Source organism: Saccostrea cucullata, unplaced genomic scaffold, assembly GCF_032062105.1.
Source record: "Saccostrea cucullata isolate Sc308-1 unplaced genomic scaffold, CSIRO_AGI_Scuc_v1 ctg454, whole genome shotgun sequence".
Lineage (NCBI taxonomy): Eukaryota > Metazoa > Mollusca > Bivalvia > Ostreida > Ostreidae > Saccostrea > Saccostrea cuccullata.
The window spans coordinates 356843-382994 of record NW_026933264.1 but is presented as its reverse complement, the minus strand read 5'-3'; the positions used below and the strand labels follow the sequence as shown (position 1 = coordinate 382994).

General features: G+C 34.3%; 1 protein-coding gene across 1 annotated transcript in view; it reads left to right on the top strand.

Moving 5' to 3' along the window:
- The window catches only part of LOC134237809 (uncharacterized), a 40357-nt gene that overhangs the window by 6035 nt on the left and 8170 nt on the right, over positions 1-26152 (top strand). The window contains 41 exon segments of the mRNA XM_062719955.1: positions 512-599; positions 7967-8131; positions 8527-8664; positions 8989-9111; positions 9361-9462; positions 9973-10095; positions 10343-10446; positions 10561-10727; positions 11109-11214; positions 11373-11574; positions 11907-12078; positions 12320-12446; positions 12678-12824; positions 13175-13334; positions 14346-14539; positions 14763-14901; positions 15110-15266; positions 15365-15471; positions 15657-15830; positions 16074-16171; positions 16412-16523; positions 16686-16937; positions 17201-17346; positions 17556-17766; positions 18125-18289; positions 19424-19581; positions 19714-19860; positions 20281-20458; positions 20703-20852; positions 21073-21198; positions 21750-21913; positions 22038-22180; positions 22426-22592; positions 22745-22894; positions 23183-23302; positions 23613-23738; positions 23928-24145; positions 24498-24605; positions 24810-24980; positions 25409-25585; positions 25806-25977. Of these exon segments, the coding sequence (XP_062575939.1) occupies positions 539-599; positions 7967-8131; positions 8527-8664; positions 8989-9111; positions 9361-9462; positions 9973-10095; positions 10343-10446; positions 10561-10727; positions 11109-11214; positions 11373-11574; positions 11907-12078; positions 12320-12446; positions 12678-12824; positions 13175-13334; positions 14346-14539; positions 14763-14901; positions 15110-15266; positions 15365-15471; positions 15657-15830; positions 16074-16171; positions 16412-16523; positions 16686-16937; positions 17201-17346; positions 17556-17766; positions 18125-18289; positions 19424-19581; positions 19714-19860; positions 20281-20458; positions 20703-20852; positions 21073-21198; positions 21750-21913; positions 22038-22180; positions 22426-22592; positions 22745-22894; positions 23183-23302; positions 23613-23738; positions 23928-24145; positions 24498-24605; positions 24810-24980; positions 25409-25585; positions 25806-25977 (6127 nt within the window). The 5' untranslated portion in view covers positions 512-538.

Below are 26152 nucleotides of genomic sequence, written 5' to 3'. Positions count from 1 at the left end.
AAATTTGCTAGATAAAGTGACATTCTTGCAATATATGCTGTCGAATTGACCATGGTTTCATTCAGACGTGACAAAAAACATGTAGGATGAAAAAGAGAATGCAATTTGATTACTTCAAGTACATATTTTTTTTTATTGAAATGTTAAATGTCGGTTGTTTGCTTGTCCAGAAAAAAAACAAAATTCAAAGAAAGAAAATGATTAAAACGTATATAAAGATCAGGGTGAAAAATGTGTGTGCAATATATGTGCATATATATTAAATACACTTTTTTATTCTTCAAACTAATATTTTGCTTCTATAGTGATTATAAAATAGAGTTCTGTTCTTGCATTTTAACTACTCGGAACAAACCTTATAACATAACTTATACGTGCATCTTTTCTTCCATCATTCAATTTTAGAATGCACACTATTATAAATTAATAAATGTTTTAACCGTGATTCTGTTCTTTATCATATTTTGATCAGTTTTTTTATATATCTGACAGTATTTTTTTTCTAATTCAGTGTAAGTAGAGGTCCCGAGGAACTGCTATGAACACAGTCCAGATTCTCACTGCGGCAGTGTGGATATCCGCCCTAGTATCTGTGAGAGGTAAGCAAGATCTTTACAAAACAAGCAATTACTGTTATAAAAGCAGGTAAACAACGACACAGAGAGTTAAAATTCTTGTGTATAAATATACAAGTACATAAAACTACAATGCAACAACGACATAGAGGGTAAACACTATAACAAACAGGAAAATAATACGATAGAACAAGTAAAATACAAACTTAGAGTATTACAAAGTAACAGGCAAAACAACGCTTTTGCAGGTAAAAAATATAACAAAGCATACTATGCTATTCGATTTAGCAGGTAAAATACTATAATATTGTCTATTTCAAAGGTAATATATACACTATAAATAAGCAGCAAAAACACTTCATATAAACAATTTAAATACTATTTCAAAAAAAAAAAAAAAAAAAAAAAAGACAAGTTAAATATTATCAGATGTCAGGTAAAATACTACGATACATCGGATAATACACTAGTACATAGTAACATAGCGGTTAAAGGAAATCCTACTATCAAAAATGGAGATAGCGAAGAATAATCAAGATCAAAAGTCAATGGAAACAATACAAATTGGAAGCAGAGCAAACATGATCGTATCTCTAAAACAGCAGAGGTGGGATCAGATGCCGTAGAGGACTAACCATCGATTGTAATCGTGTGTCATTAACTTAGAGCGTCTGCTCTAGAAGGAGTTGATCCTTACGTCGCGGGTTTGAATCCCACTGTGGCACGTGTGTGGCAACGCATTTTAAAAAAAATTACGCATTTTGAAAAAAATTTTCAAAGTGCGTTAAAATTGGGACAAAATCAAAGCACTTTGAAAATGTTTTTGAAAGTGCGTTAAATTTGGGACATACTCAACGCACTTTGAAAAAAGTTTTCAAAGTGCATTAAGAGTTTACATCAATATATTTTACCATGGATACACTTAACGCACTTTGAAAAAAAAAATGTAAAAACAAAAATTCTGATTTTAGATTTAGTAATGGAAGGATTCTATTTCAGTGTTATTTATCTTTCAGTAAACTTATGAATTGATTTACTCCCGTCGAGAAGAGGAGAAGATAGGTAGAAGATCTCTCTCTTAAGAATAACGCTTTCTCTTTCAATAGAAAGGCGTCGATAACAAATAAAACGGGGGAGGGGAGTAATGAACCCAAAAAGAGTAATCCGCATTTTCAATGCCTACATGATGTATATCTAATCAAAAATAAGTGGGTCTAAGCCCCCCTCCCCTTGCCCTTCGCCCGGTTATGATGCCTATGCTATACCCAAACAATGGATATGTATTTAGATTACCGGTAGACGTTGAAAACTATCAACAATTGAATTAACTTAAAACAGTTGAAAACAAGAATTTTACAGGTACAGTAAAACGTATGAGAGAGAAAGAATTTTTATAGTCTTGGAAAATCAAATTGCCCCTTTTTCTTAAGATAAATCTATTCGTTCACTTTTAGCCCCCCCCCCCCCCCCCCCCCACATCTACTTACTGCAGACTAGAAATTTTAAAAAGTAACGAAATAATGATATTAAACAATCATCTCTATTTCCCTTTTACAATATTTATCAAAACCTAAAATATTTAAAACGTCAATATCTCAGGTCCTGAAGTGACCTTATCACCAAAATGTTATCCAACCAGGGTCAATTATTACTTATTATACCGATTATTTGTAAATATATTTGAAAAGAAATTTAATTTTTTCAAAGTGTGTTAGCTTGGTCCCAAGTCTAACGCACTTTGAAAAAAATTTTCAAAGTGCGTAATTTTTCAAAGTGCGTTGTAACAGACGTGGAGACCGGCCTTAGGATGAGACCGTATAAACTGAGGTCCCGTGTCTCAGTAGGTGTTGGCAAGAAAAAGATCCCTCCCTGCTCAATGGCCCTGAGTGCCGAGTATAGGACAAAATTAGTAGCTCTCCACCCGCAAGTGGTGGCGTCTCCATATGAGTGAAAAATTCTCGAGAGGGACGTTAAACAACATACAATCAATCATTAACTTACCCATCTCAACACACACATTGCAAGATCTTTTTCACATCGATGCATTAAAATGTGTTGTAGAAAGTTCTTTTTCTCTAAGAATTATCAACACCACAAATTTCGGAAGGGTTTTGTTGTCATACATCTTTAATTTGTGCCTTGTCGTATACACTTTACTAGTATCCTGTCAAACATTTTAAATTAAGGAAAAATCATAAATGTGACTGTATGGTTTTTGTTACTTTAAAAATTAGAATACAAATGTAGGAAAGCAAATTCAACACCTAAGTGTTGGTAGTTTGGGTCCAGTGACATTTGTAGTGTTATCACATCAAACTTAAACATCAAGCATTCTGAGAGTATGGCATAAGAATAACGTTCCTACCCCCTATTAATCATTTGCAAAATTGTTTTGTACATACAAGTACTCCGAAGTTAATATCAAAATAATGCTTTCAAGAATATCTGATTGACAATATTAATGTCTTTGTTATTGCTAATTGCGACGTAATTTTGCATTTATATGACTGTATTAGGCTAACAGAATTTTAAAACTTCTACGTGAAAATTAGTCCCCTGCTGTGACCTTCAATTTGATATATCGACGATGTTTTATTTATTAACAATAATTAAATATCTATTAGATATACTAATTTTCATTTCCTACACATTGATTCTATATATCACATTGAACTCGAAATAACAAAGATAGCTCAGAGTCTGACACATCTGTTTCATATTTGGATATTTCACAAGGAAAAGAAGTTAATAGTAACCTTACAAAAACTTTTCTATCGTCAACCTCCTTTATTTGTGTAGCAATATACATGTACCATTATCAATTAATTCAAATTGTGTATAGAAATTACAATCCTAACTGATTGATACACAACAGCATGCATTCTTTTTGTATGAAAAATTTCTGAAATAAGGTAATTATTTACAATAAGTTGATGAAACAAGGATAGCAACAGTCTCAGCTCGTTTGAAGTCGACATCGTTCAATATAATGACCTTATTAGTAAGTTTTTACACGTCTATCATTAAGCCGAATGTTGACTAATCTTTTCTCATATAAAGTTGTTAGGCCAATATTTTCATACCGAATTGCAATTGTATTCAGATTTTATCTTTAATCGGATCACAAAGAGCACGCATGTCACTGGTCAACAGGGAGATGTTTACTCCTCCATTGCACCCGACCCCAGGTCTAAGGCTTTTAGGGGACCTTGACAACTTCGTTCAGGCAGGGTGGTCTGGAGGGCCTTGGTTTTCATGTATTTAAGAGTAAAACCAAGCATGATAATAGTGGTATTTGCTTAGTTATCTTCCAAAGTATGGTATTGTTAACATAAGTCTTATCATACTTTGTATGAAGGGGGCAAAGGGGGCGAAGCCTCATGAAGCTTCTAGGTTTTGTGTATTTAAGAGTAAAATCGGGCATAATAATAGTGGTATTGGTTAGTTATGAACCAAAGTATATTATAGCATTGTTAATATAAGTCACACACTGTATCATATTTTGAAAATTTTAGGGGGCGTGCGCCCCCACCCCCTCCCCCCTTAAATCCGCCAGTGACTTCTCTTCGGTGCGTGGGGAATAATCACAGAACTATGTAGAACCATGTTTAAATAATAAACAGAGATTTTGGTAAAAATTCTTTTCAAAAAAAAATCTTTCTAAAAGATATCATTCTTATTGTTAAAAGATGTACATGTTTCTTGAAAAAAGAGATATCTGTTTTATGATGCATTGCACCAAAATGTTTCTTTTCACTCTTTATTTGAATCAAACATTCCCATCGGCGTAAAGCAACACCTTGTTCCACTGGCTGAACTCTTTAAAGCTGATTGTCTGGGGCGGAGTCAAATTAAAGACACAAAGCACGTGCAAGTTTTCTGTAAACTTTTTAATTTGTTCTACATCACAAAAAGCTAAACCGAGTCAAATCAAACTGGCTCCGTCTACTACGATTTAATTGGACAGCGATTATCAATTCAATTGCGTAATACTTAGTAACCCGTTGTCAAGTATATGTGATTTTGGTTTTAACTAATCAGCAATCAGAAAGACAGCCAACGAACATTTTTTAATGGAGCAAAGAAGAGCTCAGTTCTCACGTAATGCGAAAAGAAACACTGGTGCAATGCATAATAATAGGTATCTCTTTAAGAAAGAGATAAACGTAGCTACATGTACATACAGTATAATTTTAGTGAGAATTTTCCCCAAACAGTAAACATTGTTTGCAAGTGTTTGGAATTTAACAATTTTAAAAGGTCTTTTACACGTTTTGTTTTGTTTGTATGTTGTTTAACGTACGTCCCTCTTGAGAAATTTTCATTCATATAAAGATGCTCTTCAACGCGTTCAACACGTATGAGTAGAATATGTCTTTTCCAAGTTACTTCCAACATTTACAAGTCGTTATAGGTTCATCGTTGGATGAAACATATTGAGATAACGAACAGTATTCAAGATCAAAAGTCCATTAAACAATACAAAATAGGAGCAGAGCAAACACGGACCTCCAATTAAATCATTCAGTTGGAGATGGGATCAAGTGCCATGGAGGAGTGACTATCCCCTGCCGACCGTTCAGACCTGCCGTGTGCTCCTTGTCAGATCGGAAAATAACGGGAAAAAAACAGTGTATAAATAATGGACATACAATTAGTATGAAAAAGGTCAGTCAGGATTTGACTCAATGATAAATTGTATTTGTATCGACCAAACAACTTAAGAAATGATGACTTTAGACGAGATTGCTGATATTCTTGTTTCATCAACTTGTTTGTCAATAATTTACCTCGTTGTAGAAGCTGTTCATACGTAGAGCATGCTTTTGCGTATCTAATCAACTGAGATACGTAACTGAACTACTTATGCAGGTGATGAAGGTATATATTGCTGCATAAGTAAGGGAAGTTGAATATAGAAAAATTAAAGTCATCGCGTTTATCATAATTAGCTTTGTTGTTAGATAACCATGAACGTCTTTTTCAAGTAAAAAGCAATTTAAAACAACATAGATATTGTCAATCAGAAACTCAAGCATCTTTTTGATGTCAATTTCAGAGTACTTGTGTGCACAATCAGAATGTTTTAACAAAATAATTTTGCAAATGACCAATGACCAAGGTACGTATGTAAAAATATGATTTCCATTTTTATTGAAAAAGCAGCTGTCAGTGATATCAAAAAGCTTGGACTTTAATTTATCGTCAAGGTGGGAAATGGTTGTATATAAAGTTGAAAAGTCGTAAGATTTTAAGCTGTTGATTTTTGGTAAAATCTTCAGTGGGGAATGGTTATGGCACGCCAAATTCACAAAAATGAGATAAACATAGTTTCACAGTCGATAAACTAGGTTTATCGGTTGTAAACTATAGTTTACGAACTGTAAACTATAGTTAACAACGTTAATCTATATTTTACATCTGTAAACCATAGTTAACGCGATAATCTATGTTTCACAATCGTAAACTATACTTAACACTGAAAACAATCATTTGCGATTGCAAAACATAGATTATCTGATAAATACAGTTTCACGATTTGTAAACTATAGTTTACAAACCGTTAACTATAATTAACGATCTGATAAATATAGTTTCACGATTTGTGAAACTATGATTAACAACTCTTAACTATAGTTTACGATTGTAAACTATAGTTTACAAACGTGAATCTAAGTTTATCAACAAAATCTATTGTTAACGCTTATTACAGACACTCAGATAAACTTAGATTATCATTCGTAAAGTATAGTTAACAACCGTTAAATATAGTTTTACAGATGAAAACTATACTTAACGAATCGTTAACTATACTTAACGAATTGTTAACTATAGTTTACGGTTTGTAAACTATAGTTTACAGTCGATAAACCTAGTTTATCAAATGTGAAACTAGGTTTATCTCAATTTTGTGAATTTGGCGTGCCATAAATGGTTGTTTATAGCGAGCGCAGCGAGCTCAATAGACTAACGTGTAAGAACAGAGGAAATTCGGATTGAAATCTGTACATACGTCAGCCAAATTTCTCTGTGCAACATTCCCAGAATTCCCGCACTACCCAATGTCCTTTGCGCAAATAAATAAATAAAATAATAACGTAAAACATAAATGGCTAGATCAGTTTGTAGAAATCTTTCAAAGAAACAAAAAATAACTCTACAATGTTTTTCAACCAAAATTGCACTAGATCTATAGTTTCAAACAGACGCTCGGTTGTCTCTGGTTTTTATATTTCTCCGTAAGCTCCGACGAGCTCCGTGACGTCGTGTGACGTCACAGTTAGTCGAGATATCTCGTGCGGCTTGATATTTGAAGTGGATTTAGAGTGTTTTTGATGGTACAACTGCGCTCACCCCAACGGTCACACCGTAAAACATATTAAAGTTGAAAAGTCGTAAGATTTTAAGCTGGTTTTTTTTTGGGGGGGGGGGTGTTAAAATCTTCAGATTTCAAATTGTCCAAAAGTTCCGTGGAATTTTTAAGTATCCATATCTGCATGATTTACACCACTTCTTGAATATATTGTTGTACAGTACCAGGGACCTATTATATACTATGGTTAGTATATAGGTCCCTGTCAATACTCTTGAAGATTCTCCTTCACTACTGTTAATATCTTAGTGAAGAGTAAAAAAGAGACTTGGTTGAACATTTACTGGAACATCCTGTGTATCTTTGTAAGGATTCTTTTGAAGTTTCAGAATCCAATATAGATATGGTAGGCCTATAGTTCAAACTGTTCACTTTTGGTTCTTTTTAATTGGTATATTCAGTAAAAAATATTCAAAATTGACAAATAATTATAATAATTTTGTTTGGAGTAAGGATTTTTTTGTCAAAATCATGAAATAGTTTCAATAAAAAAGCAAAATTTTATGGAGCATTTTCTTGGCAAACTTTGCTGTGTGTATTTGTGTGTTGCGTATTAGCTTGACCGAATGAGTCATTGTACGATCTAACATACCCATACGCGCGAAATTCGGATGCAGAGAAAGACAAGAACGTATCTTTCTAAAATTCTTGTAAATGTAGGTGTTCGAAAACCAAACTAAAAGGAGTTAGTTTAAATAATGCAACAGTTTTCAAGTAGAAACAATATCGTAAAAATTGAAATGCTAATGATGTAGAGAAAATATATAACGGTATCCATGGTATCTGGGTATGTATTGTGAGGGCATTTTCAGAATAAACATAGCACTCCAATCTTTACACTCTAACTTTAATATTGCTTATGAATTAATAACAAATGAGTATTACAAAAAATGGATCCGTAATTCTTCCTTTAATAAATATATAACAAATTTGATTAAACAGTGATGGTAATATTAGAATTTATTTAGGCCTAGCTATTAATATTTTCTATCATCATCAGTTTCTTTTTGATATTTAGGTGTAACAGTGAATTCAGAAGATGGATGTTCAGTAGATAAGTACGTAGTCTGTGATGAGAATGCTGACTGTGAGGACACTTCCAACGGCACGGTAACCTGTACGTGTAAGGGGGAGTACCAGGGGGACGGACTGAAGGGGGACAACCACACGGGCTGCAGACTCCGTAAGGAACAAATCCACAATTGTATCAAAAAATAGACTATCAGGCTTTTTTTGTTGTTGAATACAGCTAATATTATGATTGACTGTTAGGCTACAACTTCAATTTACTAAGTTACTAAGTATATATACATGCAGGTATAACATTTAAATTCAAAGGATTTATGAATGATGTTTTATTATCTATATTGTTAACAAATAATCTATACACCGCCTGATAAATATTTTCTAACAAACTTGAACACAATGCTCATTTAGCCACTAATAGATAAATACAGAGTTTATCTGAAAATTAACCAATTTAAGTTACAAAGAAAGTATGTGTAATATATACACACTAAGAATCCCTTATAATTTAATTAAACTATTGTTACCCCAGATTTCTATTATCATGCACAGCGGGTGACCACCATCCCTGTACAAATGAGACAGCAGCTGAGGAGTGTCATTCTTATGCTGTGTGTTCCCCCGGCGGATACTGCGAGTGTAAATCTGGAAATAGATATAAATTTTAACATTGTGCCACGTCCATGTGTAGGTCACACATATGAATGTGTGCATAAATTTTATTACAGGCAGTGTAAATATAAATTTTTTTATGCAAAAACAAACTGTCTGAAAAAAAAAATACATTGTACATTATAATTGTCATTAGATTGTGGGCATGTCATTTCAATATTTAGAGTCTAAAATTACTTAAAACTGTTCATTTAGAATGTGAATAGTAAACTGATTTCAGATGATATACACTTATACATCATATACATGCTGAAAATATGTTAATTCCCAACAATATTGTATAATTTGGAAATACATATACACAGATATTTTTTGATTTTACGTAATAACTTTCCTTTTTTTAAGATATTGATGAATGTGCCACACTTCATCCCTGTCATGTTCATGCCAACTGTCAGAACCAGTTAGGGACATTCCAGTGTGTCTGTAAAGCAGGATACAGAGGGGATGGCTTCAATTGTTCATGTAAGTGTAGTTTTTTTTAGAGTTACTGTATAAGCATATTATTTTCATTGATTTGTCATCTAAAAAGGTTTTGAAGGCATTATATCAAGTTTTAATAAACAAAATTTTATCCCCAATGGATATTTCTGCTTTTACAGTATTTCTCTGTGTGCTTTTTAGAATTATTTAGCACACTGCTTTCCTGTGTTGAGATTATTGAGCTTGCTGCTTTTCTGTGGTGAGTTTTTCAGCTGATGTTGTTTGTTTTAGTTTATTGTAAGCAGAATGAAGACTGCCACAATGATGCTGTCTGTGTTGACAAAGAGTGTGTTTGTAAGGGAGGTTACTCTGGCAATGGAACACATTGTACAGGTACGGATTATAGATTGTGTTAAATGTCCAGAGTACAGAGAGTGACTTTTATTTTATTACATGTACGTTCAACAACAACAACAAAAATCATTTAATTGTTAAATCCAAAAAATTGGATAACATTACATGACATTTTGTCCACCAAATGATGAGAAAAATTTTATATTGTAATACATCTGGTACAAGCATAAGCTAACATTTTTAGTTTATAAGTTATACAACAACAAAAATTTAATGTTCTTAAAAGTTATAAATTGTTAAATCCATTTGTAAACTATATTGATATGTATTAATTCCTGTATCCACATAACATTTTGTCTTAATATTTCACCAAATGATGAGCTAAAAATTTGAATATATTGAGTGTGATACATCATATATCTGACAAGCATAAGCTGCTTAACATTTTTAGTTTATAAGTTATAAATTTAAAAAAAAAAAATCACAAAATTTTGCAGATGTTGCAAACAGAGTCATATGGAATAAAAATTTATTTTATTGTAATTGTAGATATTAATGAATGTGACTTAAAAACCTACACCTGTGACCCAAATGCAAATTGTGAAAATATTGTGGGTAGTTATTTTTGTGTGTGTAAGCCAGGGTATACTGGTAATGGAAAAACTTGTACAGGTAAGTCATTATACATGTATATAGAAAGCCCAGTACGTGTATATGATAAACCTCTTTATTTTTAGAACAAAGTCATTAAAGACAAATAAATGGAATTATGCACAATCTTCACCAGTCTTATATATGTCAAGTCTTAGGTACACTTGCTTCATGTTAACTTGTTTTGAAAAAAAGAAAATTTTGAAGTCTCTTTGAAGCTTTTAAGACAAAAATACTATTAATACTGTGCATGCTTGTATGATTGCAGTATTACCAAAGAACTGTGATGAAATTTTACAAAAGGATAAAAACTCAAAGGATGGAGTATATACTATAGATGCAGATGGGACTGGTCCTTTATTGGAGTTTCAGGTATATGCTTATTAGACACCTTGTGCAGGATTATTTACATTGTCAGAAGAATAAAAATTGCTGCTGCTACTGTATTTACAAATTTTCGACACAATAAGATTTTTCTCATTTAAGGTTTACTGTGACATGCGGCCTGATATAGGAATCACCATTATGAACACCACCGCCCCCACCACTGTCATTACTCAAGGTCAGCCAGAGGTCAACATTACCTACAATGCCACACTGCCACAGATCACCAAGGTCACAGAGATCTCCAATTTCTGCTATCAATACATGGGGTAAGATATGTCGGAAGATATTTGAACATTGTATTTGCCTTAAGTTTACCGTATTTGAATGTCTGTTTTCACAATATCTGACACCTGTGTATATACAGTAAGTATGTAACATTGATATAAAAAGGTAACTTAAGAATTGATTATAAATTCTAATACACTGTGTCATTACATAATGCTAATCTGAATAATCCATTGACTCCTTGCTATGATATAACATACACAGCTATGTCACAGGTGTTGGTTGCATCATTTCATCATTTGATAGCATGATCAATTGTCAGCTTTCTAAGGGAATGGAAGTGTTGATATAATACTATTACTAGCAATGTAATAAAAAGCTAAATTAATGTATTAAAACCATTTGTTATGTTTTTCATACAGAACAACCTGCAGAAACAATGCCAAAACTCTAGATGGTAATGATTACTGGGTAGATGGTAAGGGGAACCAGCACAAAACATGGGGAGGAGCAGTTTTTGAGGGCAAGGTTAGATGGCACATGCACTATGTCATAAGATAAATTTTATATAAACTATATATAATTCAGTATCCGTGGAATGCACATCATTAAATAAAACAATTTTAAAACAATGCTACATATTGTTCAGTATTTTTAATTTTAAATTTTGTTAAATTTTATTATAGTGCTCCTGCGGGCAGCTGCGTTATTGTGAAACAAGACAAGCCAACTGTAACTGTGATGGTACTCGCTCGGGAGCTAAGGACGAGGGGAAGATTCTGGACAAGAACCAGCTCCCCATACAGACAGTAAGATTCGGTCTGGATACCTCATCCCAGAAAATGGAGGTAGAGATCGGGAATGTGGTTTGTGGCCCCAAACCATTTGGTAAGTCTGTAAATACATTCATACAGTACAGTGTATGTAGAATCAGTTCTTATTCAGTGTTAATTAAAATTCTATTGGACTGTGTCACATGTAAAAAAAAGTTCATGTTTTTAAGAAGAATCTCAAGCATACACACATGTATTTTAAGTACATTTTTGGTACAATAGAATCAGGGACTTTGAGGAGAGTTTCAAAATATAAATTGTTTCTTGTAAACCTGTACATGTATTTCCAGGCCCTCAGTTTATATTAGACTGTTCTGATAACAACAATAAGCTATCTACCATCTACATCAGTAACAACTCTGTACTGACTTTGTTTATGTTTTTCAGATTTCCCAATAGACTGTGATGATGCCAAGTTTAACAATCTGTATAAAGTGAAGAAAGACGGAGCCCAGATTATTGACATTGACGGCCCTGACGGTCCTACAAACCCCGTCCTTGTCCACTGTGACATGGAGTCCTACCCACACGTGGGGATCACAGTTATCCCCCATGACAAGTAAGGAAATGACCACCTCTCTCTTGTACACAGTTATTTTGTTGACTTTCATTTGCTTGCTTCTTTTTAAAGCATTCTTGTGACTTTATTTCTTTGTTTTCACAGTTTGAAATTTAAATCTGACTGTTCAATATTACCTGTGAGCTTCATGTTTCTTTTTTTATCTACTGCATAATCCAATAAGTTTTATAAAAACATATATGTATGGTTAATTACATGTATATAAGATCTGTACTTGTAGCTATGACCCAGTGTCACCTACCACTCCAGGACAACACAACCTGACCTACGTAATAGACAAACCCTCCATCCTGAAGATCATAGAGGAATCACCATTCTGTAGACAGGATGTGGAATACTCCTGCACAGTATGTATAGTTATAGAGGTCATAGCTATTATTAACCTTTTCAAAAGAATGCTAAAAGTAGAAAACAACGTATTGAAGTGGTGGATATCAGTTTAAATGTTTGATGAAAATAAATATAGTTTTCCCATCTTTACTATGGAAGTGCTTGAAAATGTAGGACAGAAGAATAATTTAGTACATCAAACATACATTTAGTCTTTGATATACATTGTACTTGTATAATTTTTGTAGGATTCCAGACTGATGAATGGTGGGGACAAGAAGGGCTATTTTACAGACATTAATGGTGTGATGAAGGACTACTGGCCTGGGGGGATGGGGATAGCTGGAATGTGTGGGTGTGGCCTGACCAAGTCATGTGCTGAACCAGACAAAAATGTAAGTAATAATAACAGTCAAACCTCGTTATCTCAAGCTCAATGGAACTAATAGTAAATATCCTGATATCCAAAGATTTGAGATATCCAGGGTCAAAAACTAAAAGGTGTTAGAACTTCCAAATAACTCTGCCATATCCATGGTATTCGAGGTCTTCATGTCTGAGATACCAAAGTTCAACTACATGTACCGTAAATGTATTTTGAAAAATAAAGAATGTGTGATGTTAAAAAAGCAAATAAGAGCTGTACATGTAACATGTTTGGTATCTTAATTAAATGGGGGATTGATTATTTTAAATCATATTATTAAAAATTGGCTATTCATGTAATGTTCTTTTTTTTGTGAAGTGTAACTGCGACACAATAGATGGAACACCCAGGAAAGATATTGGTGTGGTCAGTAATAAAGGGGATCTCCCTATAGGCTCCGTGTCCTTCAGTGACATTGGGGGGAGCAAAGCGGGAGAGTATTATGTGGCAGCCCTCAAGTGTAGTCGACAAGAATTTGGTAATTATTAAATGATTTTGATTTATATTCTTTAGGACTTAAGGGGGCCTACTGTAGTTTCCATTGCGCAATATTTCAAACATCATACAAAAATTAAGAGTATTTACTGTTTTAAAGCAATTTTTTTTGCTTGATTAATAAAATTAAACAAAATTAAGAAATTACAGGTTCAAAAATGTAATAACAATTTTATATAACTGAATTTTTAACCAAGTTTGCAACTGATAGGTAGGTTGATGTCGTAATAGTGTGTTTTTGACGTTATGATAAACTGAAGCTCTTAAAGAAAGGGATAATAAAAATGTTATTAAATAAAAAGTATAAAAGATACACTCTTAAAATTTAAAACATAGAAATTTGATAATTTCTCCATTATTTTTATAATTTTTTCATATAATACCTTTGTGCCCACCATATTTTGTAGTACTCTATAAAAATAGGAAAATTCGTTAATTTTTGGCCTTTTGAGATGCCCTTTCTGGTAACAAGGCGGTAGAATTTTGTGTTTCTTACACATAATGTACAATATAGTATTACTCATCATATATTATAGTTTGAACAAAAAGTCTTTTGTAGTATTTGTATAATTTGCTTTAAAGTGCTAAAACTGGCACTTTCCTATATAATCCTATAGTAAATGTACCTATATTTTGAGATAGTCCCTTAAAATACCTGGACGGTAGATTTCGCCCAAACTTTGCATGTACACAAAAGTTAATGTAAGTTATTTATGGCATAAAAATGAAGAGTTTCGCTATTGTAGTTTTCACACAATAAAACCATAGTCGGCTCTCTTAATATTAGATGAATTTTTGATCATGTATAACTCTTTTAAGCGTTTTATCTGAAATTCAATGTGAAAATTTATGTATTGAGGAAATGTATGACAAAAGTACCATAAATCAAAAAAAAAATAGTTATAATTCTCACTGACATCAATAAAGAATATTCTTTTGAACTGTGAAAAAAAAATTGTGCATGAATAATCATTATACAATGTTTTATCACCAGGATTTGAGGTCAATTGTCAAGGCTACCTGAACCAAGGTCAAAACTACAGTTACACCTACATGGTAGATCCTGATGGTCCAGTTCCTAGGGACAAATCAGACCCCACCAATGTGGCCCCCCTCCCAGTGGAGTGTAAGATGAAGGTGCAGCCACCACATGCAATAACAATAGTCCATCACGAATCAGAATCGGAGGTAAACCTAAAAAAAACATTGAAAGATCCATTGGAAAAAAACTCTACCCAATGGTTTGCATTCTAATAGAAGTCTGAAAACCTAATTATTGCTAATTAAATTTGATTTCTTAACAAAGAGAAAAAGTTGAAGACTTTCATCAATGATCACATAATTAAACTATGCTATGCACATAATACAGAAAGAAGATGGAAAGTTGATTTTTTATGTCTATATTTTACAGCAAACTATAATAGGAGGAAGTATAGTCTTCAAGTATCGCTATGCAACTGATGAACAACTTATAAAGCTGCGGGAACGTTCTGTGTATTGCTCACAGTCGGTTGTCCATAAGTGTATAAAATCCCCAGTGTTTGCACAAGGTCAGTCAGGTTTTACATGTATATAATATTAATTAAAATGTAATCAAATCTTATTTTTCTATCTGTTCCTTGAGCTTTGATAGTGAAAGGAAAAACATGCCAAAAAATGTTTTTATAAAATAAAACAACCATCTTTATTTGTGGGTCATGCAGTATAAAGATGTCATACAATTATCCTAATTGCTATGCCATGACTCTAATTTTACAGATGGTTCCTCCATTGGTTACTGGGAGGATGTGAGTGGATCCAAGCATTACTACTACACAGGCAAGGAAGGGGAGGGGTGTGCCTGTAAACTCACCCAGAGCTGTGCGGGGGGATCTGATGACAAATGTAACTGTGACATCAATGACCTCACCCCCAGGTCAGGAAACTCAATAATTAAGAGGGGCATGCTTATTTTCTATCAAGTCTGAATATCTGAGACATTTTATCTAATTCTTTTGTTTTCTTTGCGTGAAGGAATGACTCAGGAACACTTCTTAACAAGGAGGACCTTCCAGTTAAGAGCATGTTCTTCAGTCCCACTGGAACTTCATCTGTTGACATTGGGCCATTGGAATGTCTTGGTAGAATTTCATCATTTTTTGCTAGCATGCATACTTTCTTTTTGACTTTATTTCCTATGATATGAATAGATTTTAGTCAATGATAAGATATAATTTCAATGAAATAAAGGAAATTATTTTCTGACACACATAAAAAAATCAAAGGAAAAAAAATTATATGTTTTCATGTATACTTGTATCTGTAGAGGTGTTCCCTACCTGTGCTGATCTGTACTTCTTTATGGCGGGTAAGCGCTTGAAGAGCGAGAACATGGTCAAGAGTAATCAGGACTACACGGTAGATCCAGATGGACCAGGAGGAGTGGCACCGTTTGCTGTCAGCTGTCATTTCCCAATGACTGTCGTCAAAATTGGTCCTGGTGAGTTTCTGATAGGCAATGTTTTGTTGTGCTTTATATAAAACATTTGTGCAGGAATTTAAAGAAGACTTTGAAATCAGTGGGGTAAAAGGAGATGTTTTAAAGTTCTGATAAAATTGAAATGACACAATATTGTGTCCAGTAGAAAGACTTTGATTTCAAGAAAAGAAGAGTACATTTCTATCATTCTATGTAAAGTTTGTATGTATGAAAAGTAAAGTATTTTCTTATTCTACAACTAAGGTTACTTTAACTACACATTTGGCAAACCTGGAGACTCCCCAGTCACTAAATGCTTTAACATCGAGTATAAACCAGATGTCTCAGCAGAACAGATAACGGTGGGTTTTCTTTACTGACTTTTAGATAAATTTATTTTATGTTCGAACCTTACTGGCAGGCCAAGGCAACATAGCAGCTCTGTTTGTTTCCAAAATTCATAACAGAAGACATGTTAAGTGTAAAAAACTTGTCATTTAAATGAAATCCATAAAAACAATTCTTGACTTATTTCCAACACAAATTAAAGCTTTGAAAATTAATGCAGTAGCTTATTTTAAAGCAAAATTTAATGTTTTTAGGCTTTGGTTGCACAATCCACTCACTGTACACAGCACCTCAGATACACCTGTACAAATGCTCCGAAGACAGACAAAGTCACCTTCAGCACCTGTGATGGAAAAAAACAGCCAGGTAAATCTAAGAATCGCCTTTTCTCACAAAACCTATAAATTTTGCCCGCAATTTATGCCCACACAAAAAAGTTCACTTTGTTTACAAGGAAGATTAGATCTTACATGTATGTTTTGTAGAAAATAAGGAATGATAGGATTTGATATTTGTATATTCCCTAAGGTTGGGGTGGATCCGGGGGTATGGACATGTGTGCCTGTGGGACCAGTGGAACGTGTGCTGGAGAAGCAGGGGCCAAGTGTAACTGTGACCTGGAGGACGGACAGTCCCGGGGTGATGACGGGTGGATCTATGACAAGACTCGCCTCCCTGTGTGTGAAGTCTGTCTCACCCTGGACCCCACCAACCCAGAGGCACCGAGCAGGACAGCAGCCTATGTAGTCTCCAACCTCCACTGTAACAGTGGACCTATAGGTGAGAGGTTACAGCTAATAGTAAGAGCAAGGTGTATTTTTTTTTCAACTTTTATAAAACTTTAACTTGTAAATGTTTTGCTGCAATGCAAGACATATGTGTATTTTCTTTTGCAAAATTCCCTTTCTGAAAGTCATATCAAAATGCACATTTACATTTGTATACTTTATAGATTATACTTTTTGATAATTATATATAAATTAGAAATACATCTACATAGACCACTTTCAATATTTTTAATAAATGAAGGTAATTTTTCAAAGGGATGTATGGTTCCTGCCAGGCAAGAAGAAATGCTGGAGAGTATAAGAATGCCACCACTTATGTGGACCCTGATGGTCTGTGGTCTGGAGAACAGGGATTCCCTGTGTACTGCTCCTACGTTCCTCATCCACCTCTAGGGTTCACTGTAAGTTAATAAATTCTACTCTTAGCTTTTATTTTCATCTCAAGATGTAAATATATGCTATGTACATGATGTATGTTAATAAAATTGCTATATTTCAGTAAACATTCTTATTCAGGGAGAGTATTTGAATAATAATACATTCTTTCCATCTCAAAACTGAACAGAGGTTCAATATATATGTAACAGAGTTGCTTTCTCTTTACTAATAGGAAATTCGACCTAAGGAACCAGTGATTACAATAGAGTTCATTGGAGGAGATATTGAGATCTTGTACTATGTATTTAATCTCAGTCTAGTACACATGCTGGTTAACAAATCAGTGTACTGTGAACAAGAAATCTACGTTCTTTGTAATGGTGCACCAGAGCCAAGCGAAGACCAGGGACGCAAAATGACCGACTGGGAGGTACAGGCTGAAGGTAGGTGCATTGAACTTAACTTGTTTTAAGGCTGCTGTGACCACTCATATAGTATATATGTGATTTACATAGAGAAATGAAATTTATGAAAACACTTGCGAAATGCACAAAATTTCATTTATGGTGGGCAATATTTAACAAAAATAGACTTTAGAATGGAAAGTTTTAGACAGGAATACTATAGATATTTTTTTATCCTAGTGGGAGTTGTCTCTCTTGTAGGAGGGTCAGTGAACCTTAAGAATGCTTTCTTTTATATGTATTTGTGGTGGGGGGAATCCAGTGTAAGGCAGGTAGTTGTATCTGTACAAATGATGGGACAGAGGTTTTTAATGTTTTCATTATATTTCTGTTGTAGGTGGTGGAATTCAGTGTAAGGCAGGCAGTTGTCTCTGTACACACGATGGGACAGAGGTTTATGGAGGAATTATTGGTGTTCAGGATCTCCTGCCAGTGAGCAAGATTAATCTCCCCCAGTCTACACAGCGAAGAAAACTCAGCACAGGGGCCATGAAGTGCTATGGTAAGGGAAACTCAAGGAATTTTTAATGAATGATGTCCGTTGTGGTATGTAAAATCACATGTGACATGTAAAATCATAATACTATAATATTACCAATTTCTAAGAAAACTGCTTTTGATATTATATATCTGTTAACTTTTTATTAACAAACAAGATACCCTATAATCCCTATTAACCGCCCCTGCCCCTATAAGCGCCCCCTTAAGTATTTTTCAATTGTCAGGAAATAAGGGGCCCTGTACAGTTATTAAAATCAACTAGAACAGGGTTCGAAATTAACTTTTTTTAGAACTAGTCCGCACAGACTAGTGGCTTCTAACTTCCACTCGACCGCAAAGTATTCCACTAGTCCGCCCACTAGTATGTAAAAAGAATAACACAAATTTTAAATTTTTATCAATTTATTCAATGAAATATGTGTCCACATATCAGTTAGAAACACTTTATCGCGGTTGTGTTTCTCATTTATTTTCAAACGCCTGAGAGACTCGGAAATAAAATGAAAGACTTCTAACCAGATATTCACTAGTCCGCACGGACTAGTACCTTACAAAGTCTGCTAGTCCGACACAATTTTTACTAGTCTCGGACTTACGGACATGAGTTAATTTCGAACCCTGTAGAATCATATACAAAAATTGAAGAAAGTGAAAATAAAACTTGTCTAGTATTAACCAATTTCTCAGTGGAAAATGAATAATTTAGCATAATTTGGGTGGATTATCTTCACTTTCAGTAAAGTTAGAAATTATTTTAGTGGTTCCTTGTATTTATTTTTTTTTTTCAAGATTTTTTGAAGTTAAAATATGACATTAAATATCACAAAGAGAATACCAAAATAACCACCCCCTTTTTGCAATTTTCTAAGCGCCCTGGGCGGTTAATAGGGATTTTACGGTAATCTTTAGTACATGTATTTACTAACATCAGTAATATTTTATTTGAAAGAACATGTTTATTGATTGCATATAACTTGAATACACTGTATATAAAAGGATTTTATGAATATTATGAACATGACAATTCATTTGTATTGCACAGCATGTACCTTGATATTGTTAATTGCATTATGTGGGTATACGCGTATTTTTACTCACTACATGTATAACCAAAAAGAATATTTTCTTGTTACAGATGTGTATCCTGATTGTAATGAGATCAAGATAGCCAAAATGAACAAGAACCCACTAGGAAACAACCTCTATGCTATTGACCCAGATGGTGCTGGGGGTGAAAAACTTTTCCCAGCTTTCTGCGACTTTAAAACCAACGAGAAGATAGGAATCACTGAGGTACTTTATTTATTACCTTCCAAATTGAAGATCTTATGAATACTGATATCTAAATATGAATACTCATCTGAATTTGTTTTTATGTTGTTGGAATGAGAGAAAAAGTTTTAAACTTTGTATTTCATTTGTCAGATTCCTATTCAAGAGCCAGGTGTGCCATTTAAGCTGACAATAACTGGACAGCCAGACCCTGAAAAGAACAGACACGCCATCCTGTATCCTGATGCCACACCTGAACAGATTCATCAGCTGACCACCAGATCCTCATTCTGTCACCAGGTAAACATCAAATTTCTTTGAGGCAATGAAAATATTGTTGATTGAAGTTTTTTTATCAGCAAAATTTTATTTTAAACTATGAAATCTATAATACTGCTCAGCTTTGAAGTAAGTAGGAAAAAAGACAGTCTTCTCCTATCATCATTTAAATGTAAGTATAATATAAGCACACTAGTATACCAATGAAAAGTGTTAGTGGAAAACGGTTGAACTTAACATATATGTCATTGAGTACATGTACCTCAGGGATACTAGTATGTTGAAGTTAATATTTGGTTTTAATTTTACCATTAGTTCAACTGTCATTTGTTGAACACTTAAAATATTCAAAATATTTGTACCTCAACATACTAAATGTATCAAGTTTAAGTATTATTTATGAATAAAAGTTTACAATGTTAAGATTCTTTCTGTTGACAGGGTATCCAGTATGAGTGTGTAGAGAGTCCCCTCTCCCCTAACTACGGTTACTATGACATCTACAATGGGACGAAGGTGTCCAGTTTTGGTACAGGATATGCTTCCTCTACTGATGGCTGTGCCTGCACACTGACCGGCACCTGTCCTGCAGGAAAACTCTGTCACTGTGATGCTAAAGGTGAGACTTCACAAGAAAACCAATCTGTCTAGCACATTATCTATCTGACACTAAAGTGTAAAAAAGCGGCATTACTTGAATTTATTACTTTGACTTCTCTAATGCAGCTGGCTTACCCCAGTAGATAATTTAGATTTTGGTTATAATTTACAATTGCTTCGTGTATATTGGCCAAATTTTCAACTTTTTAAAATCAATTAATGGCAAATTGCATTGTGAATCAGAATCTCATTCCTTTACCCAGGTAGTATGGTGTCTTATGATGTGGGGGAGGTGACAGATGGGACTGTCATGCCGGTGACGGAGCTCAGTTTTGGAGGACAGACGAGTAGCACTGCCACCGCTACTGCCACCCTGACCAACGTCAGGTGTGGTCCTCCCGGGGAGACTTTTGGTAAATAATATAGTGTATTAAAAGTAGAAGCATATGTATATTGCATTTTCTATTGCAAGTGAAAAGAGAATTGGATAACAAACATACATGGTATAGTATAATGTTGAAGGAATTTATGACAATTATAGTCATAATATTTTTATGAACGATGAAAAGATCATAGAAAATAATGCATGTAATATTTGGACAAATAATGCATTTGATTTTTCACCATTTGCAGACTTACCAAAGGATTGTGAAGAGGCCTATAAAATGAAATACAAGACAGGGGAAGTCATGATTTGGCCAACCGCCACAGTCAAACCGTTCTTTGTGTACTGTGATATGGAGCTGGTACCCAACCATGGTGAGAATTAGATCTCTTAGAAAACTTTAAAATTCAATTATAGATTAGGCCATATAAAATTGAAATCTTGGTTCTCAGGCGCGCGCGCATCCGTTTTGAGGTAGCCGCATTGCCGATTTTTTTGTATTTTTGATAAAATAAAAAGTTGGTGTTTCGGAGACCAATCTGGGAAAAAAAATTCCGACCTCATTTGTTTCGTAGTTTAGTATTCAAATATCACTTCCGGTAGTCATTTTCAATGAGATTTAGGCTACTTCGTTTGAAAATACATTCGAGGACATTACCTACGATGTTGACACGCTGTTAAGCAATGGATAAAGCAGAAATTTTGACCAGAAATGGAGAGTATATCTCTTTATGTAAAGAAAATTCTTAGAAAAAAAAATACCTCATCTACTTTATAATAAAATGAAAAATAAAATGCCGCCCTCCCCCATCTGTTTTGGAGAAAATTGGCCTGAGAACCAAGGAATGAAATTTAGATAGCCTTAGTTCATAACAAATGTTTGTCTAATATCAGGCTCATTGATAAAACAAAATTTCTTTGTAAGGTGTGACAATCATTGGTAATGACAGAGAGGTCCCTACTCCAGTGGATGGAACCAAGGTGGTTACTGTGACCTACAACAACGTCACAGAGAAACAAGTGGAATCACTGACACACATCTCCTCCTTCTGTTTCCAACCGGCCAAATATGACTGCTACAACACACTGGTAAATAAAATCTCCATGCTCTCTTTCTCTTTCATTAGTGAAGAAAGAAATTGAAAGTTGTCTGTGATTCATATTGTACTTGTACACTTTGTTCTGTTAACATTTTTAATGTTCTCTTTTGTAGTTCATTGGAAGCAACTTGTTTTCCTGGGTTGGAGGCAATATTCAGGATAATAGTTTCCTGGGTATTGGAGGAGAGGGACAGTGCACATGTGCCAAATCTCAGCAGTGTGGAGGGAATGTCAGTGAGGCAGTGCTCAGAACCAGGTTAGTGATAGAGACAACACAGTAAAACAGTGCTTACTGATTCAGAATCAGATCATATATGGAGACGACACTTTGAAGCAGTCCTTAGAATCAGGTGACATGTAGGCAATTTCACCATGAAGACATAAGCCTCAGTTTCAGTAAACCATGTTAAGATTTTGGTGTATATCCATTTCTTTGGTTATGTTAAGATCATTTTCATTGAGTCATATGACATAGCATTAATAAATTATTTAACATTACAGGAAATGTAACTGTGATGCGGCTGAGCTCCAGTGGAGGAGAGATGGGGGAGTTATTAACAGTACCAGTAAACTTCCCATGAAAACCCTCAACTTCCTGGACAGTCAGAGAGAGGGTGCCAAGGGGGTCATCACTCTGGGAAAACTCTATTGCTCACAAATAGACTTCGGTAAGATTAACCCCAAGCTAAGGTGTATTTTTATTAAAATTGTATTTAAAATTTCCAAATGTTTGAGATCAGTGCCTTATGCCTGTTGGCATTATTGATAGAAATGAATTCTGCACTGTATTTGTGACTGCACAAGCACCTTTTTTTGTCAGATCTGGATGAATGTAAGATGGACTTTGATGACTGTGATACCAATGCTGTTTGCATCAACAAATATGGATCATTTGGCTGTAAATGTAAAGCGGGCTACAATGGTTACCCAGAGCAACCAGGCAGATGGGCAAATGGGCGCAATTGTTATGGTAATGGATAAAATTGATTGTGAAAATTATATACATGAGTATGTCTTCACTTTAACCTTTAATAGACATACATGTAACTCAATCTGGACATGTACTAGTCAAATAAAATAGATGTTACATTTATAGTAAAAAAAAAAATATAGATAGTTGTAAATGAAGTTTTATGCATAGATATATCGCATGTAATTAGGTACATGAGCTACAAAATTAGTTCTTTTCTGGACAATCTAATTGATGACAGCTTGACTTGTTGTGAAGCTAAGTGACAAAAGATTTTCTTGTTTTCAGATGACAATGAATGTGACCTCCTGAGATGCCCCCACTCTGCGATCTGTACTAACACCATTGGGTCCTTTAAGTGTACCTGTAAGCCTGGCTATATACAGACATCTCCCACCACCTGTCAGGGTAGGTAATCCAAGATCAAGGGCGATAATTCAGGCTTAAGTGTATTCTGCAATACTTATAGTATATTATCAGGCAATGCAACACTTGTGGAGCAGTTGACCTCTCCCATATTTTCATTTGCATAATTACAAAGTAAACTGCATTAACTCTCGGTAATAGAAATTTATTATGAGAAGAGTCTTCCAGGAAAATTTTAAACATGGAACTTGACATAAAGTATGACTAAGGTTCTAACAGTATGTTTCATCTAGAACCATATTTATCATATCCATATACATTTTTGAGTTGTTAAATTTTCTCAATTTTTCAGACATCAATGAGTGTGCAGACCCCAATCTCAATGACTGTGACCCCAACGCCAAGTGTTATAACCTGGAGGGAACTTTTGAGTGCCGCTGTAAGCGTGGATTCAGAGGAGATGGCAAAACGTGTGAATGTAAGTACCAGTAATTGAGACACTTCCACATATTAATTGACAAATACCCAATGAAAAAGGAAATTTTTTTATAATTTCAAAAATGAAACAATAGAAAATGCATATCCATATTCTGAAATTTGACAATGTAAGGTTTTAGATATCTTGGATTTAGCAATGTTCACCAATATCAGTATTTCCCTACTTTAGCTGTTGGTCTGTGCTCCTGTTTTGGTGACCCCCACTGTATCTCCTTTGATCAGAAGTGGCTCCATTTCCAGGGAGACTGCCAGTACGTCATGTCACAGGACGGTTGTCACGGGACCAGCCCCACCTACCAGGTCCTGACCACCCACTGGAACCAGGACCGCCCCGGAGTCAATCACGTCTCCTGGGTCAAATCTGTCACCGTCAAACTACCGGGATATGTAAGAAATTACATTATATGTGTATTTTTGTCTTACTGTCAAATCACAAACCAATAACTTAAACGTATCCACTAAAAATACCTCTCACAAGTAATAATCAAAGCACTATAGTAAGATCTTTTGCTTAATAAAATAAAATTTTAGCACATGTACTACAAAATATTTTGAACAAATTTATATTGAAAAAAAAGAGTGAAAGGTTTACCGTGTGCAAAAATAAGGCTTCTTTATTTCCTAAGAATATGACAAATCATCATGATCATAGCAATTACATAAAGATGTTGAACTTGTACTGGCAGAACCAAGCGAAATCTTTTACAGATTTTACATTGAGTAAATTTATATCTTTCAGACAGTAGAGCTGTTACAGAACCATGAAGTGAGAGTAAATCAGCTGAAGAGAACACTGCCTTATAAACCAGAAGGGAGGTTACTCATCAGACGTTATGGAAGCTGGGTGGTAAGCTACCTTAATGCATCAATTCCAATAATCCTTTATTAGAATGAGGAGAAATATGATGATATTGTTAAGTATTTTCCTTTTCAGACATATGAAGAGTAACTGTATATCATTTATATACTTCATGCAAATTGATTTCAGACATTATCTAAGAAATTTATTGAGAGCTATGTAAATATGTACAAGTTAATGGTTGTATAACAGGAGGTGTACAGTGAGCTAGGAGTGCAGGTGAACTGGGATGGATTCCAGGCCGTGGAGATCCAGGTTACCAAGAGTTACCAGAACCAGACCTGTGGACTGTGTGGAGACTACAACCAGAATCCGGACGATGACTGGAGGCTCGGACCAGCCTGTGATGTCACAGGAGATATTGTAAGTAGTCAGTGGAGGGACTGTGGGGAGGTGTCATCTCTTTTAAAAGAAGAACATGTACTAAGGACATATTGAAATAATTTAACAGCAGTTTGATATTGTTAGATTTTATGAGGGAAACAGTTACATGCAGTCATAAAGAAATACATGGTACAAGTTAAGAAATGTATTACAGGATCTAATGTTGTTGGGAATGTCATTATTTCTTTCTTGGCTTATAATCTTTAAGTAATATTCTGCAAAGTAAAAGACAATTTTAAGGGCATTAGAAAATTATATACATTGTGTTTCCTTAAAAAAAATTATCAATCTATTGTGCAAAGCTAAAAATAAACTCATAATAATATCAGTTGTTTTTTGAAGAAGAAAAAAGTATTCATATGACATTAATATAAAGTATTAACAACAGTTTTGTTCCATTATTGTAGACAACTAACTTTAATAAGTTTGGTAACTCCTACGTGGTGAAGAGTTACGCTGACAGTAATCCACAGTGTACGTTTGACTGCTACTCCCCACCAGAAGAACCCGAGTGTCAGGAAACGGACCGACAAATCGCCGAGTACTACTGTAACCAAGTGTTTGATCTCAATGGAAAACTGAAGGTATGGAGGAAGAAATAATTGATTAAAGTATAATCTTCAAGCAAGGAAATACTCAATGGTGGAAAATTGGTGTAAAATTAATTGTACAAAAAATTATTAAGTATTATTGATCAAGAGAATTAAGGTGAAAATTTTATTCAAACTGAAGTTGTACATTTATGGTCCAGAAAATCATGATGCTGTGTATATTGACAACTGATAAACCTGTATACATTTGCAGTCCTGTTTAACAAGAATGGAGACAGCTGATTTTGAGCAGTACAAAACTTCCTGTGTTTATGATGTATGCTGGGTCAAGGACAGTATCTGTATGATTGCCAGTCAGCTGGTCAAGGATTGTCAGAACAACTACGGCCTTAACCTCACCGACTGGAGATCACCTAAACTCTGTGGTAAGTTGGTTAGAAACACACCTTACTGGTTAATCAGTAAATTTGAATTTATTAAAATTAATTAGAACAAATTGATGAAATTTTAAAAGTAAGGGTTGTAGCAGATTTTTATTTGCATTTGATGGTTATAAACTAATTGGATATTTTTTATTGCATAAAATACTTTCATTTTAGT